The sequence below is a fragment of the Symphalangus syndactylus genome, chromosome 6 (genome assembly GCF_028878055.3).
Source record: "Symphalangus syndactylus isolate Jambi chromosome 6, NHGRI_mSymSyn1-v2.1_pri, whole genome shotgun sequence".
Taxonomy (NCBI): domain Eukaryota; kingdom Metazoa; phylum Chordata; class Mammalia; order Primates; family Hylobatidae; genus Symphalangus; species Symphalangus syndactylus.
Window position 1 is genome coordinate 132524276 of NC_072428.2, and position 16802 is coordinate 132541077.

General features: G+C 46.0%; 3 gene segments (V, D, J or C); all 3 read left to right on the top strand.

Moving 5' to 3' along the window:
• Positions 1-102: 102 nt before the first annotated feature.
• LOC129485455 (T cell receptor beta variable 7-8-like) lies at positions 103-4377 on the top strand. The segment is given in 2 exon segments: positions 103-243; positions 388-4377. Coding segments are annotated over 2 exon segments (510 nt in total).
• LOC129485456 (T cell receptor beta variable 5-4-like) lies at positions 1252-9232 on the top strand. The segment is given in 4 exon segments: positions 1252-1292; positions 8134-8209; positions 8332-8653; positions 9148-9232. Coding segments are annotated over 4 exon segments (524 nt in total).
• A 5272-nt stretch (positions 9233-14504) lies between these two features.
• LOC129485457 (T cell receptor beta variable 6-6-like) lies at positions 14505-15531 on the top strand. The segment is given in 3 exon segments: positions 14505-14631; positions 14721-15029; positions 15416-15531. Coding segments are annotated over 3 exon segments (516 nt in total).
• The last annotated feature ends 1271 nt before the right edge of the window (positions 15532-16802 follow it).

Consider the following 16802-nt stretch of genomic DNA (forward strand, 5'->3'; position numbering starts at 1 on the left):
GAGCTTATAAATATTTAAAGCATCACTCAAGTGTGTTCTAATATAAATGCTGTGACCCTGAGGTCTTGGAGATTGAGAGAGGAAGTGATGTCACTGTGGGAACTGCCCTGTGGAGACAAGGACGTCCCTCATCCTCTGCTCCTGCTCACAGTGACACTGATCTGGTAAAGCCCCCATCCTGGCCTGACCCTGCCATGGGCACCAGGCTCCTCTGCTGGGTGGTCCTGGGTTTCCTAGGAACAGGTGAGTCCTCAGAATACAATGTAGTTTCATTTTCTTTCTGTGTGTAGGTTGTGTGTGTGTGTGTGTGTCTGTGTGTGTGTCTGTGTGTGTGTGTGATGACTACAAATGTTTTCCTTATTCTGTTGCCAAATTCTATTTCCACAGATCACACAGGTGCTGGAGTCTCCCAGTCCCCAAGGTACAAAGTCACAAAGAAGGGACAGGATGTAGCTCTCAGGTGTGATCCAATTTCAGGTCATGATTACCTTTACTGGTACCAACAGGCCCTGGGGCAGGGCCCAGAGTTTTTGACTTACTTCCAGAATGAAGCTCAACGAGACAAATCAGGAATGCCCAGTGATCGCTTCTCTGCAGAGAGGCCTGAGGGATCTGTCTCCACTCTGACGATCCAGCGCACAGAGCAGGGGGACTCAGCTGTGTATCTCTGTGCCAGCAGCTTAGCCACAGTGTGGCACAGTCACCTCCTTCCTGTCCACAAACCTCATCCTTCTCTCTCCTTTCTGCTCCCAGGGACCCTTAACAGAGGCCTCTCTTTGATCCTCACTTTTCGTGGGAAAGAAGTAGATTTGGACATCGGCTGTCCTTTGGGTAGGAAGAGACCATAGATTCATTCCTGAAACACAGTGACTGCAAATGTAGCTGGTGAAAACAATCACGGCCCACTGCTCTCTAGGAGTCCTCAGAGCCAGCTCACTGCTCCAAGCAAGGAGTGGGTGTCTTAGCCTTGGCCTTCAGGGCAGACATGCATCTTCTGTAGGTCTTGGAGCCTGCTGTGCTGCCCACATACATGAGGTTGTCTTGGAAAGGACACCTGCCTCTTCTCCTGCATATGTTAGAGCATCTGACATCTGGAAGGTCTGAGGCTACATCCCCAGGAATATCTTTCTTCTGAAGCCTATTCTATTCCTGTCACCTTGGAAGTTTTCTACAACAAAATATCAAACCTCTCTTCCTATTTGAAGTAAAGGTCATTGCAACTTTTGTAGTCCTTACTTGATAAATACAGTCATGGTAACAATAAGACTTCATTTCTTCGCCTACTTTAAGCCGTATGTATCTTTTATTTTGTTTCCATTTGCCATTGCTGCTGTCCTGATAGACAGAAGCATGCATTCACCACCCCTGCTCGTTCACCTTGATTCCCTCAGGAAATGTGATTTTTAGACTCTGAGGGTTTTCATTGCTGTCCAACTCATTTGATTTGACATAATTTTCCTGAGGCCTTTAACTCAAGAAGTGTTTTATTTATAATATTGAATCTGTTCCTTTTTATATTATTTCTCATGTATTCTTATGTAGTACTTGTTATAAATAGAAGTACAGTGATTATATTGCAATAGAATCCTCCACCTGTCTGTGGGTGATGCTGCAGTTTGTATCTATGAAAGTGAATGCACTGGTCAGAGCTGATGTGATTATGGATCGTGGGTTTCTGAGAGTCCTCGGCGTCAGACCACTTCTCCAAGTCTGGGGTTCAGTGTCCCAGACGCAGCCATGATAGAGGTGCCCTGAGTCTTTCATAGCTAGGAGGGGCATCATAGCCCTTCCAAATTCTCTGATCAGAAATCGTGGTGGTACAGATACCAAATTTCTTTCCCCAGAAAATGACGGTCTATGGGAGGGAGTTGCTCTGGACCCACGTTATATGGTGCCATCATGAAATCCCTCCTTGCTCAGGTGCCCTGTGTCTCCTGGGACTGAGTAAGGCCAGGGCACAGGTGGCAATTCCCTGTCTTCCTAGACCTTGTGTCTAACTGCTGCCACCTTCCTCCACGTGACTCCTGAGACACCTGGTCCTAACACTGGACAAGCTCTGACACTGAGGCTGAAGAGAACACAGTCCACAGTTGTAAATGGTGCTGCAAGGACATTTAACAAAAGTGAGCAGGGCTTCCAGTTTATACAGAGAATGAACATGCAAGAGGAGCAAAGGGCAGACATTACTAATGAACAAATAGGAAGGAATAGGGTTTCTGCTCTAATGGAATCATTCTGTTGTCTTAAGGTAGGCAGGAGAAACATTTCATTGCAATTACTTCAAGTCAAAGGCTAGCAGCTCCCCAACCAACTAGCATAACTCTTTGCTCTGTGATCTCGGCAGCTTCAGAGGACTCAAAAATCCATTCTCTGAACAAACATCCCTTTGTCCCTTCCAAGACCCAGGATCACACACTCTGATCCTCTCATGAAAACAATGAGGTGTGCTATAGTTGCTTGGGCCTCCTTTTTAGTGTGTTGAGTTGGAAGCATTGAAGAACTTTGAAAGCTTTGCTCTTGAGTCTAGGGATGTGCTAGAGCCAGCTTGTATGACTCAGAAGAACCAAGTAGGCATATTCTTCCCAGCTCCCTGATCAGTGAAGGCATGCTGGGAGCTTGAAATCTGCCATGGTGGGTATGCTGGTACAACAGAAATTAGGAAATGCTACCAGACATGCCCCCACCTTCACAGACATCCAGTTTAGCAGCACATCACTGGGGTATTTTCTGATGTCCCTGTTATGTCATTTCTTGTGGGTCCAAAAGAGCTCAGAATTAATCTCCCCTCTACTCTTGTTCTTAGAAGCCATCATATAAGGGGGACTTTATTATTCCTATTTCTATTCAACCCCCAAATTCTCTTGCTCTGAAGGTCTGTGTTTCCCACAAGCATGCCAGTCTGGAACATGACAACTATTTTGAATGTACCTAAAGGTATCACTGAACCTGTTCATTATTTACAGATTGTCCTTCCTCATATGGAATATTCAGATCCTGGAGTCACTGGAAACAGAGATGGCCAAGTAGCAAGTCTAGGTTGTGAACCACTTACAGCCCTGCTATTCTTCTGTGGCACTGACAGACCCTGAAACAAGGACTATTTTGCTTTGGCAACTATGCAGTTCCGCACCAGTCAGGAATGACTCTGGTTTTACTTTAGGCTGAGAGGTCAGAAATGTCACACCCTAAGTATTCTCCTCTCCAAGACGGAGTATGGCCACTCTCCATCTCAGTCCCTGGAAGTTGTCCAGAGCTCCCTGAGAATCCCTGCTCTGGGGGCAGAATCACCAAGGCTCATCCTTGCCAGCTCCCCACAGGCTCCAGCAGGGCTTAACTGCCAGGTGCAGGGCACAGGAATGGTTCTGCCTGTCTCTTAAGTTAGAAGGAGGCCATACAATGATATTTGTATAGGAGGGACTGGGATTCTGGGTCTCCTTTAAAGTATTTCATAACATTTTCTTTGTTGTTTTATTTTGCCATCTCACCAATTAGGAGAGCAATCCCTTGGTAGTTATATCGTTTTTGGCACTTGGGAAGGTTTTGTGGTTAAGTCACATTAAGAAATTGTGCCTTTTTTCCTGTCCAGATATAACCCAAGGCAGTAAACTAAACAGCAATATTTTTGAAAGCAGTCACTTGTGCATTCTATGATAAAGGTGTTAAGTTTCATTGCCCACATCTAACTTTCAGTCTAGTGGAAATGAAAAGGCACAGTTAGGAGGCATGTGAGCATGCCATGAGAGAGGTCGATGCCAATTGAGAAGTCTGTGCCAATCCCCAATACTGTGGGATTAAAGGGGATGGAGAGCTGACTTCTCCTTCAGACCATGGTTAACAAGGAAGGAGTGGTAGTTCTTCCATGGGAACCTGAGGAGGAGCAAATCCCAGGGTAATCTAACTCCGGGTGCAGGAGCAAATCCTTGGAGAGGAAAATGGTCCAGTTCAGCTGTCACAGGAGACCGAAGAGAGCAAAGTCATGTACTGCAGAGTCCCCTGGCTGATTTGCTTCCTTATGATACTATTTTGCACCAGCATGCCCTCATCTCCTGCTGCTCCTCTGCCTCTTCCAGAATCATGTCTTCCTACTTTGGTGCTCAGATCAGTGGATGTGCATTGTACAAGTTGATTACTTCCTGTAGCAGCCCTTTTGCTAGTCTTAGTTATATCCACCTTTATTTTCTGCATTAGGTACTGCTCCCTCCACCATTGCTTATTGCCTTGTAAGAGGTCTCATTTTATATATTTCAATTTTCCTTTTTTTAATAGACATTTGACTTCATCTTTTGCTGATCTATACTTTTGGGGTAACATTGTCATTTTTGAGGATATTTTTGTATATCTTATTGATTCGAATTAAATAATCTCTTTATATTTCAACAGCTGTGTTTTCTTCCTATTTAAAACCAAATATTATTTCCTTTCATTCCTCTCATTCTGTTCCTCTTTCTTTAGATGGTAGTTTTAAGGGAGAAAAAGTTAAACTATAAGTGGAGCTATATGAAAAGAGTTACTCAGAATGAGGGTGGGATATTAAGACTGGTAACTGAAAGCAATAGTCAGAACTCATGTTGGGATGAGGCTTTAGGGAAGCAGCTCATAAAAATCTGTGGGATGGCTCTTCTGGGATATTACGGCAGCTCACTCTGCAGACACTTCCCAGCATTCCTTGGGCCATTGCAGAAGAAACTGATGAAACTTCACTTATTGGCCACAAGATGGCAGTGTGGTCCACTGAGCTCTAAAGGGCTCTGGGGAGTCTAGGAGAGCAGCCTAGGACGGGAAGGGTTAAGAAAAATTAGGGCTTGGATCCAATATTATGCAGATACTGCAGCAGTTTTCAGTTATTGCTAGGCTACCTACAGCTATGCAAGAGGCGGGAAGTCCCTCTAATCTTTAATGACATCTACAGTTGAAGAATGTTGGCTGGGCAGCCTTGGTGTCAGGGCAGGTGCACACAGAGGAGCAACTGCCTCAGAGGAAAAGGGGAAAATGAGGGGCGGGCTGTGCCCTGAGTCCAGTCCATCTCTGCTGCACCTCATCTTCCCTGCAGGTCTCGCCAGGCAACAGCTTTAACCTCCTTGAGTGATCAGGGATTCTACAAGTTTATAAGTCGTACTGATAACATCACCTTGGCTTAGATTCCATTGGACACCAAGCACGTGTTCTCTGGAGGGCAAAAAATGTTGATAACAATTTCTAAAACACCTAAGTAAACAGGCTACGAAGAAAAATGTTAGGAGATGCACCCAACTGTGCCGTTACACCTGAAGATAGTTGACTAGTAGAATTATCGAGAAAAGACTATAAATAAGTCTCCACTAAGTACTTGCAGGCATCGAGCAGTGTCTGAGTCCTCTCAGGGTAGATTAAGGAAGGAATTCAGCTCTTATCTTGATTTCGGCTTGGATGAAAATCCATGAACTCCTCAACTGATTTTCTTGTAAAATATTACAGAATAATATTGAGCAAACATTTTATTTTACTGCAGCCTGTATCCGTCTTTAGCACTAACAGGTAAAGCAGACACCTAGAGGCAAGTTTCTTTAGTTGGGATCCCTTAACTGCAGGACTGTGAGGTCCACAGCTGGGCTTCACAGGGATTGCAAACCCCATGTACAGGGAACCCCGTGTGTCTGTGCTGTGCCCAACTCCCCTCTGTGAGGCTGCCAAATGGGGAGTGCTGGGTCACCCAGGACCCCATTCACAAAGAGGGGAGCAAGCTGCTTGTTGCGCAAAAAAATCTGTTCACCAATTGGCCTATCTGTTGAAAGCCAGAAAGAAAAGAAACGCTCAATTGTGAGACTGATGAATGCCTAGTTTCCCAAGTTATAAAATGTATAGCAGCTCATGGTTCTCAGAATGATTTCAACAGCATATGAAGATATTTTTAGAAAGTTTTTGTTTTTCTAAAGCTTTCCTTGATGTTGATCCTCAGTTGTTTTTCAGTTGTTTTTCATCACTTGAGCTTATTTTGTTGCCAAATTTCAATGTTGCCTATTTCAGTCACTGAGCACTTCTCACATTCTCCAAATCTTACACAGATATGTGTGTTCTTGTCTTTTCTTATTTTTGTGATTCATTTTTAAATTGGGCTGTACAGAATACAAGCATACATTTGTAAGTGACTCCCATATTTTATGCAGTTTAGCTGTTTAATTTTTAGTAATACTTTTTATTAAGGTATAATTAATACAGAGTAAAACACAAATATTAATACAAATACAAAACATACATTTTGACAATTGCATACGCCAGTGCAACAGTAACTGAAATAATTATAAAAATTTTCCTTCACTCAAGAAAGTGTCCTCATGCTACTTTCCAATAAATTTCTATTCCAGAGATAAAAACTTATTTTTATCACCATTGACTAACTTTGTCTATTCTTGAGCTTCATATAAATGGAAGCATGTAGTATTTTTATTGAATTATTTTCCTACAAAATTGGTATTTCTGAACTGTATTCATATTGTTGTATCAGTAGGTCATTCTTTCTTAAGACTAATATTCCCTTGCATAAATAGACCACAACTTGTTTATCCAAGCTCCTGTTGATGGACATCCATGTTATTGCTGTCTTCAACTGTTATAAATAAAGTTGTTGTGAACATTCTTGTGGAATTCTTTCTTTTGGACATATGCATTCTTTTTTTTTCTTTGAGATATAGACTTAAGAGTGGAAATACTGACTCACAGTGTAGATGTGTGTGCTAGCTTGAGTGTCCCCACAAAAGCTCATGTTGAAATTTGTCAATATAATGGTATTGGGAGGTGGGACAGCTATGAATAGGTCATGAGGGATCTGCCCTCAGAAGGAGATCAATGCCCTATTGTGGGAGTGAATGAGTTGTCTTGGGAATGGTCTTCTGATAAAAAGGATGAATTCAGTCATTTTCTCTGTCTTGGGTGCTTGCTTCCCCTTCCTTCTGCCTTGGATAACAGCAGGAGGCCCTCAGCAGTTATGGCCCTTTGATCTTGGACTTTCCAGTCTCCAGATCTATAAGCCAAATAAACCTCTTGTCTTTATAAATTGCCCAGTCCATGGTATTTCTCTATAGCAGTAGGAAAGAAATTGAAAGAAAATATGGCACCATGAGGCTGTTGCTATAATACCTGAAAATGTAGATGCAGCTTGGTTAATGGGAAGTGGCCAACGGATAGAGGTTGAAAGAATTGGGAGGAGCAGACTAGCAAAAGCCTAGATTCCTGAAAGCAGAGCATTAAGGGCAATTCCGGTGAAGGCTCAGGGGGAAATGAGGAACAAGGTATCGGAAATTGAAGCAAATATCATACTTGTTATAAATAGCAAAAACCTTGGCAAAATTCTGGCCTGTTCCAGGACTTTATGGAATATAAAATTATGAGCCATTCACTAGGATATCTACTGAAAGAAATATCTAAGCGGCAAAGTATTCAGGCTACTGTGTGACTACTTTCAGGCACCAGGAAATTTCACCCAGCAAGAAGGGAGCCATGGGAATAGATTTTGCAAACCAGCACAGATGGTGACCTTACCTCCCTCTACTGTCCTGTCTCCCATAAGCCAAACCATGTGCTGTGAGCTCTTAAAATCCTAGAATTATTTCTGGGGAATCTATACTCTTAATAATTTACAGACAACCCAGGTCTCCTTTGGATCTGATCAGATGGACTAAATCTTGGGGACCCTGCACCACTGGCCACTGAGGAAAGGGGCTGGGAATGTTGCCTGGGACAGGAAAATATAATAAGAAACACTGGTGTGAATCTAGCATCAGAAAGATGATGTGAGGACAGCAAGGAAGAACTGGAATGTGAGGGTTTAATCACAGGCTCCTCACCCTCCGCTGATGGGTAGGTGTGTTAGCACCACAGCACTAGGTGGGGGAAGGGTGAGAGGGTGATGGGGCAGCCTGTGAACTGGGGCAGTGTAGGCAGAAGAGCAACTGTATCATCACAGAAACTTCTGCCTTCACCCATCCCTCCAGCTCTGTAGAACAGGTGGAGACTCTAGGATCCACTGAGCACTGGACATAAGGAAGGCTGCATGGGGAGGACACAGGACAGTGACATCACAGGATACCCCTCCTATCAGGAAAGTCAAGGCCCAGAACTCACTCGGCTCTTCCCCAGGAGGACCAAGCCCTGAATCAGGTGCAGTGCTGCCTGCCCCATTGTGCCATGGGCCCCGGGCTCCTCTGCTGGGCACTGCTTTGTCTCCTGGGAGCAGGTGAGTCCTGTGCACAGGACAGTAGCCCCATTCTCAGCTTTCCCACCCGTGTCCTCCACTTTACCTTGGGGAGGACCTCCAGGCCGTCTGATGTGCTCATCCTCCCTCTGCTTTTCCCACAGGCTCAGTGGAGACTGGAGTCACCCAAAGTCCCACACACCTGATCAGAATGAGAGGACAGCAAGTGACGCTGAGATGCTCTCCTCAGTCTGGGCACAACACTGTGTCCTGGTACCAACAGGCCCTGGGTCAGGGGCCCCAGTTTATTGTTCAGTATTATAGGGAGCAAGAGAATGGCAGAGGAAACTTCCCTCCTAGATTCTCAGGTCGCCAGTTCCCTAACTATAGCTCTGAGCTAAATGTGAACGCCTCGTTGCTGGAGGACTCGGCCCTGTATCTCTGTGCCAGCAGCTTGGCACAGCCCGGCAGAGTCACTGACATTCTGTATATAAACATCCTGCTTCAGCTTTGCCTTGAGAGCTGCAGGCCCCACCCAGGTTTCACTCCTGCAAGGGAAGCTTTTAGTTGTTTGGAAGGCATGTCTTGTGTCCTACTGAGTGCAGAGCTCTCCCAACCAACAGAGCCCAGGTTTCCTGTGCCCTGAGTGTGCCCGCTTCTGTGCTGCATCTTCTTGCAGCTTGTCACTTCCTGGGTAACTTCAGTAGAAGAGTGACTGCTGAGCCCCAGATGTGTGGTAGATTCTTTGTATTTCTTATGTAGCTTAAAGTCTTTCAACAACCTTGCACATCAATCATTCTTATTCTTCCTTTACAGATGGAAGGCTCATGGACATTGAGTCATTTTCCCTGGTGTCTCATGGCTTGTAAGGACCAGAAGTAGGAAACAAACTAGTCCATCCATTTTCCACCTACCCCCCTGCTCCATCATCACCTTCTGCGTCCTGGTCAGTAAGTCAGAGCCCTCACACTGCCCTCTAGTGACCAGCAGGGCCGCCGTAGAGGCTCAGATGTCTTCAGGGGTCATTACTATGGCCTCTTCATGAGCAACTTTGAGGAATGTTAAATTTCACACTTTTAAAAAATCATTTATATGCATTCCCTTTGTCTTTCCCAAGTTAGCAGCCTACATTTTCATTTTTATGGTGTTTTTTGATGCACAAGAGTTTAATTTAATGCACCAATTTTGCTTGTGTGTAGACAAAAACTGCTTTCTCATATAAATGTCTAAAGATATTTTTCTCAATTTATTCTACTAAAATTTAAGTTTGGATTTTCACCAATAAGAATAAATGTACCTGAAATATATCTCATGTAAGAAATAAGACAGAGATCTAGGAATGGGAGGGAAGCACATATGTTCAGCGAAGAAGCAATCATCTGTCAAAAAGAGCCCTAAAGTGGACACCTCATTCTGACGGTGGAGAGGTAGGTGGAAGGCAAATTATCATGAACCTTGTCTGTCTGTTGTCTTGTAGAAGAAAGACAGCCAGGAGCAGAGACGACATGGGCGAATGTTTATGACTTGACTGTAGGTTGAAGGTTGCAGCAGGTAGAGGGAGGAATAGCAGGCAGAGGGCAGAATCACTAGCTGGCAGGGGCAGTGGCATCACCAGTGATCTACTGACATCCAGGAATTATGTTCCCAACGCACAAGCTGAAAAACCTCCCACAATTCGCTATTTCCCTGACCCTGCCTTGGCTACCAGACTCCTCAGTGGTGCAGCCTTTTACCTCCAGGGGGCAGGTGAGTCCCCTAAAGCCTTTTCCTTGGCTCACCACATCCTAGCCTAAGCCTCTGCCACAGGTCTACATTATTGAGGTCCCTCTTTGGGAGCTCAACTTCCTTCTAACATAGACTTTATACAAGCTGGGATAACCAGATCCCAAGATACCAGAGAACAAAGGCAGGACGCGAAGTGACATGGAGATGCCTGAGACTGCCATCCATGACTACATGTGTAGGTGTTAATAGGAGCCAAAGCTGGTGCACAGCTGATCTGTCCCAGCCCACACTATAGAGAAATTGCTGAGGGTCTGTAACTTTCTCTCAAAGCTAAATATGTGGCCTTGCTGTCAGACAGCCTCTCCCAGACCTCTGTGCCCTCTTGCACCAGCAGTCACCCAACAGCCACCTTCCTCTGCACACAATGCTCAGTGGAAGATATAGGTGGCCTTGTCTTCAGGAGACCGTGATCCAGGCAGTGGAAGACGTTGTCCCATAGGAGTCTCCCAACACTGCCCAGGCTGGTGCCCTCAGATTTCTGAGCAGCCCTGTGCATGGGAAACTCTGCCCTGTACTGAGTTTCTCTCTCAGGCCAGTCTCAGCTGGATGATGGAACGCACGTTACCATGATGTGAGTGGATGCAGCCTCTCTTCCAGGCCCCTCCTGCAGCTCTGGCCTCAGAAGTCCTTTTCTTCAGTTGCTCTCAGAAAGGAAAGTTCATTTGAAATTGTATATTTGCAGACAGCATTGACAACACAGGTCTATGTTCTTTTCCCTGTCGGCCTTCACAACTCCATCTTCCCCACACCACACTCACGTCAGTCCTCAGCCTCCTCCACGTGATGTCTGCGCCCAGCTGTCCTCTCCCTTCCTCTGCATCCTCACCTCCACATCAACCACAGACACCTCAGTTCAGGCCATTCCTCACGCGTCATGCGCCTCCCCCCAAAGGCCTTTCCACTCCACGCTGCATCCTCTGGCTCATCAGAAGTCTCTTCTTTTTTGTTCTTTCTCCAAATCTCAGTTTAACTACCACCATCTTTAGGGAGACCCTCCTTCAAGAGTTTTCCTAGGCTGTACCTCCTTAATATAAATCCTCACAGCTTATAATGTGCATTAGTATTCATAGATTTAACACCATTGTCATTTTCCATGACTTCGGGTGACTAATGGACTCTTCTCTTGCACTCTAGACTGTAAAATGCATCATTTTAGGAATTGTGGATGTTTTGTTCCTGATTTTGTTGTCAGTACCAACAGCAGTTCCAGGTGCCAGTGGCCAATCTTGAAAGAATAAAGGATGGATAGTGAAAGGCCGTCTGGATTCCCACTTAAGAGTGTTTCAGAAGTGTGGACGCATTAAATGGGAACCTCTATGCCTTCATCTCCTAGGATCTATTGAGTCCTGGAAACAGATGAGAAATCCCTGTCATGGATGAGTAACTGGATCCAAGCCTTTCTGCAGGACTGAACTTCCTCACTGCCCCTCGCCCTCCTGGCTTGTCTCCTTCAATCTCCTTCCCTCACAGGTGTCCTGGATTTGGGAGTCTCACAGACACATGGCACCTAATCATTGGCAGACTGATTTGAAATATAACATAAAACACTGGCATTAAAAGGTGATGGAGGTTGGGTGCAGTGGCTCATGACTGTAATCCTAGCACTTTGGGAGGTCAAGGTGGGCAGATGATGAGGTCAGGAGATCGAGACCAGCCTGGCTAACATGTGAAACTCTATCTCTACTAAAAATACAAAATCAAAATTAACCAGGCGTGGTGGCAGGCGCCTATAGTCCCAGCTACTCAGTAGACTGAGGCCAGAGAATGGCGTGAACCAGGGAGGTGGAGTGAGCTGAGATCCCACCAGTGTACTCCAGCCTGGGCGAGAGAGCAAGACTCTTTCTAAGAAAAAAAAAAAAAAAAAAAAAGGTTATGGAGAAGAAAACAAATGGCTTCTCCATTCTTTGGGTGGCTTTGAGGCCATGGTGCCTGCTACACTGAACTATATCATTAGTGTCCATTTCCATGATTTGGTGGGCAATGCCAGAGACACAGAGTTCATGGTCACCAGCTTCCTCCAGCCCACACCTGATTTTGGTGCAGGGCACTGAGCAGAGACCTTTGCTTGTTGCCCTCCTTTGCCAGGTAGGAAAGGCTGGATGTGAGACACAGGCTCCATTTACAGAGCAGGGCTGTGTGTGAGTCCCTGAAGAATTGTGAGAGCCATTCTGGGTGGAAATAATTAAATATAAAATCACCAAGGATGGCCCACAGATAGACCGAAGCCCCAATTTTGCCAGAATGATTTGCATCTATGCTTTAAAGACAAATGCAGTTTTATCTCTTTAGACAATAAAGACCAAAAACAGACTTGCTATAAAATAGCTGAACCTTAAACAGACCAAAGTCAGAACATCTTCCCTAGGGACAGCATTTTCTTCCACCCACTTGCTAAAGCTGTATTTGAGAAAGCTGTGTGCTGTTGATAAATGTGGAATATTGTTACAATCGACATGGTAATAACACTGCCACTTGGATCAGAAACAAAGAGCATTTCTAAAGCTTGAACAATGTAAAACTGGAAACGAGCTCTCACTGAGTTTGGAAATGCAGGCACTAGAGGGTGCTCATTTCTCTTTCTTTTCCAATCAGGGGGCTATTCAAAGCCTGTGGTGATCAGGCTTTCAGAGGTAGAAGCCTTATTGGTTCATCATCAGCCAAACTGACCTCACCATCAAATGTATGGACCTCGATGCTCACCCTCCTCAGCAGTCAGAGACTGTGTGTGTTCACCAGGAGCTTGTGCGCTTTCACGGAGCACACTTTCTCCTCGGTTTATTAAAAAAAAAAAAATGGGCCATTATAGGGGGCTTCATAAACAGAAGCTTTCTGTACTTTGCCCATGTAGACACTACAAATTCTGATGCCTGATGAAAGGTGTAAACGTAAAGCTTGCATGTGGTTAAGAACTTTTAATAAACAAATTAAATAATATATAAAGAAAATGTGAATAATGCTCTAGAATCCAATCCCACCTTCCACTCATAACCAGTATTAACGCTCTGGTGTGCTTCTTTTCACCCCTCTTTTCTGTGTTCCTTCATACCTTTCTACTCAAGTACACCTACAGAAAATGGGTTCACCTGTACACTTTACCTGCCACATGCATACTCTTTTCTGTTAATATACCCTGGTCTTTCTTGTTCCAGATTGGTTGATATAGATCTAACTTGCTCTTATCAGCTGCTTCATATTGCATATGAGGGTAGACAGGTATATTCGTGCTCTATTTTCTGATTCCTAAATTCTGCCAGATCTTTTCCAAAGTCACTGAATGGCCTCTTTGTGCTTCCGCGTTCCTCTCACCCCAGCACCCAGTTGATGATTCCAGCGTTTCCATCACCCATAGTCCTGGCAGGTCTGAGAACTCCATTGGTTTCTCCTGCATGACGAGACAGGGAGGGATAAAAGGATAGACGTTCATCAAATCTACCAGAGACTACACAGTATCTCAGTTCATCCTGATAAAGCATTGAGAGGAATGTTAGTCTTGTTTTATAGATGAGTCTAGATGAGGCTAGAATCCAGGAAAGTTAATGAATGACCTTGCCCATCGTCTCAGAGCTAATAAATGGTGGAGCCAGATGAAGGGCAGTCGGCTTGCTTCCATGTGGAATTGACAGAGGGGTCACTGGAGTTTGACAGAGGGGAAGTCTAGAACCATCTGGGGCTGTCTGCAGATTGGACACCAGGATTAAGAGAGTCTGTGTACCCTACCACACTGCAGGTACAAGCATCATGGTGTTGGCAGTGGGGAGGTACTAGAGTGTGTAAGTGGTTAGTGGCCTACAACCAGAAGACCTGAGTTTTGAGAAAATTATTCCCATTACAAGATGTAGCGGAGACACTGATATGGACACTCTAGGCCAGGGAGCTCTGTGAGGAGCTGTGGCCTAATCACGCATCAGGCCACGTTTGTGTCCACAGGTCACGGGCAGTGCTAGGTGGCCACCATCATCCACACAGAGAGGGCAGTCAGCAGCATGAGGTGGTTCTGCCTGCTGTGGTCTCACCCCAGGCACGAAAAGCAAGAGCCCTGGGAGGAGCTGAAGGTGCTCAGCTGGGCTTGTCAGGAGTCCCATCTGTCAGTGGATTGACAAGAAACAGAGCAAAATGATTCCTCCAATGTTGATGAGCCTGCCCGTGGGATTTGGAAACTTGATAACAGAGAAAACCAATACAGACAAAGGATTTTAAACAGGATTATGGTCAATTAAGCAAATTAGAAAACGATACTTGAAGGAGTATTTGGGATACAGGAGTCAAAAACACCAGGAAGACATGAGGAATTTTCCTAAGACTCTAGACTACAGCACTATGCAGATAATGAACACCACACTATTAATTAGAAAAAATAAAATTTACAGTGAATTACAAACTGTTTACCAAAGGTTATGAAAATCTTGTAGCCTTGCTTCAATTCAGACAAATGTGTTCTTCTCATTCTCATTCTCTCTGGTGAATTTATTTTGGATTGAACCATCTGGGGAAGGGGCGTGGCCTCTCCTGACAGGAAGGCTCTGGGGCCCAGGCAGGGAGAATGAGGGCTCAGAATGACTCCCTTGAGAGTCCTATTCCCCTTTCATCAATGCACAGACCCAGAAGACCCCTCCATCCTGGAGCACCTGCCATGAGCATCAGCCTCCTGTGCTGTGCAGCCTTTTCTCTCCTGTGGGCAGGTGGGTCCTGGGCAGGGACCCTTGCATAGATTTCAAGGCCCAGCGCCTTCCCATTGGGGCTGCAGCATCAGCTGTTTCCTTCTCTGCAGGTCCAGTGAATGCTGGCGTCACTCAGACCCCAAAATTCCAGGTCCTGAAGACAGGACAGAGCATGACACTGCAGTGTGCGCAGAATATGAACCATGACTACATGTACTGGTATCGACAGGACCCAGGCATGGGGCTGAAGCTGATTCATTACTCAGTTGGTGCTGGTATCACTGGTAAAGGAGAAGTCCCCGATGGCTACAATGTCTCCAGATCAAACACAGAGGATTTCCCGCTCAGGCTGGAGTCGGCTGCTGCCTCCCAGACATCTGTGTACTTCTGTGCCAGCAGTTACTCCACAGCGCTACAAGGCCGTCTCCTCTCTGCACATAAAGGCAGGGAGGCTCTGCCCTCCTCCCCCACCCAAGACTCAAGGATGCCCTGGGCAGAGTATTCTGCAACGGGAACCTTGGAACCCCAAGTGGCCCCAAGTGGCCCAGACAGTATGAGCCTTGCTCTGTGCCAGGTGTCTCTGCATTCAGTCTCAGCCAGGCCTGGACTGGTCCCAGGTCCTCAGATGTCTCCTTTGTTGCTCTCTCCTACAAACTCTCCTTTTGGGGTTGGGCCAGGGCTTCCCCAGCTCCTACATTTCTACTCATCATCCTGAGTCCGAGGCCCCCAGGATGAAACAGGATTTGTATTTCAGATCCATCTAGACTCCTGTCTCTCCCTGGTGACCATATTGCTTCCTCTCTAGGGTTTCCCCCAAACCCACCCTCCTGTGGCCCACCTTTCCCATCTCCGCAGTCATCCTCCACCCCCCACTTCCCTGCCCCTCTCTACTGCAGCCATGAGGGCAGTGCCTCTCTGTGACTCCTTCCTTCCCATCACAGAGACTTCAAAGGCCATTTTCTTTGCCCTGGACTGGAGCCTTCCTTTCTCTAGTGGCCAGCTCCTACCTATGCTTCAGATCTCAGTATGATCAGCCCCTCCTGTGGGAAGCACTCCCTCCCCTCCCAGGTGAGATCAACTTTCCTCTCATAAGCTCTCAATGAATCATGTCTGTTAGTAACCTTTAGCACAGTTGGGCTTTCTCAGATGCTTGTCTAATTATTTTTGTGCTCCCCCCATTTTTTTTTTTTTAGACAGAGTCTCACTCTGTCGCCAGGCTGGAGTGCAGTGGCATGATCTCTGCTCACTGCAACCTCTGATACTCTGATTCAAGTGATTCTCCTGCCTCAGCCTCCCGAGTAGCTGGGATTACAGGCATGTGCCACCACGCCCAGCTAATTCTTGTTTGTATTTTTAGTAGAGATGGGGTTTCACCATGTTGGCCAGAATGGTCTCGATCTCCTGGCCTCATGATCTGCCCGTCTCAGCCTCCGAAAGTGCAGGGATACAGCGTTAGCCACCACGCCTGGCCTCTCCACCCAAATTTTAAGGCCATGAGAGCTAAGACTGTGCCTGCTGCATTTACCAGTATTGGTGCCTGGCATGTGGGGAGACCCATTTCACAGATAATGGATGAGTGAATGACAGGCTGAGTGAGTGATGAGTGGGTGGACAAACCAATCGCAGGAACACGCTACATCTACCGTAACCTCGCAGAAATCTAGAGTTAAGTACAAGAAAGCCCACCCCTTTGATTGCTGGGCTCAGGTTGGTCTTGGAAATTGATGGGGAATCACTATCATGGCATCCACACCTGGTTCAAGGCTTCCTCTTGTGGCTGCATCACCTGACCTCCTCCAGGTCTCTGTGCTCTCCTTCAGGATCTTCCCCCACAACAAATCTAGACAGATCAGAGATCCACTTCTAGAATTCCATCCATAAAGGTTGTTCCTTGAAACCACTTCTGGTAAGAAAATCTCCATTAGGTTTGCATCAATAAAACAGGGCCACTACAGGTTTGTGAGTGTAATGGATTTATCATCAGAATTACACCGTATGCATATGTAGGAGCTGAGGAAGAGAAGGTCTGGAGGAGAGAAGTCAGAGGGTGAGGGAGCCAGTCAGTAGCCAGGGCTCCTGGAGCTCTGGGCAGGACAGGCTGGAGTGGCAGGGACATGGGAGGATCAGAGCATGCCAGGCCATGCAGTGGGACCTTGAGCCAGGAGCACAGGAAAAGGCCAAGGAAATCTGTT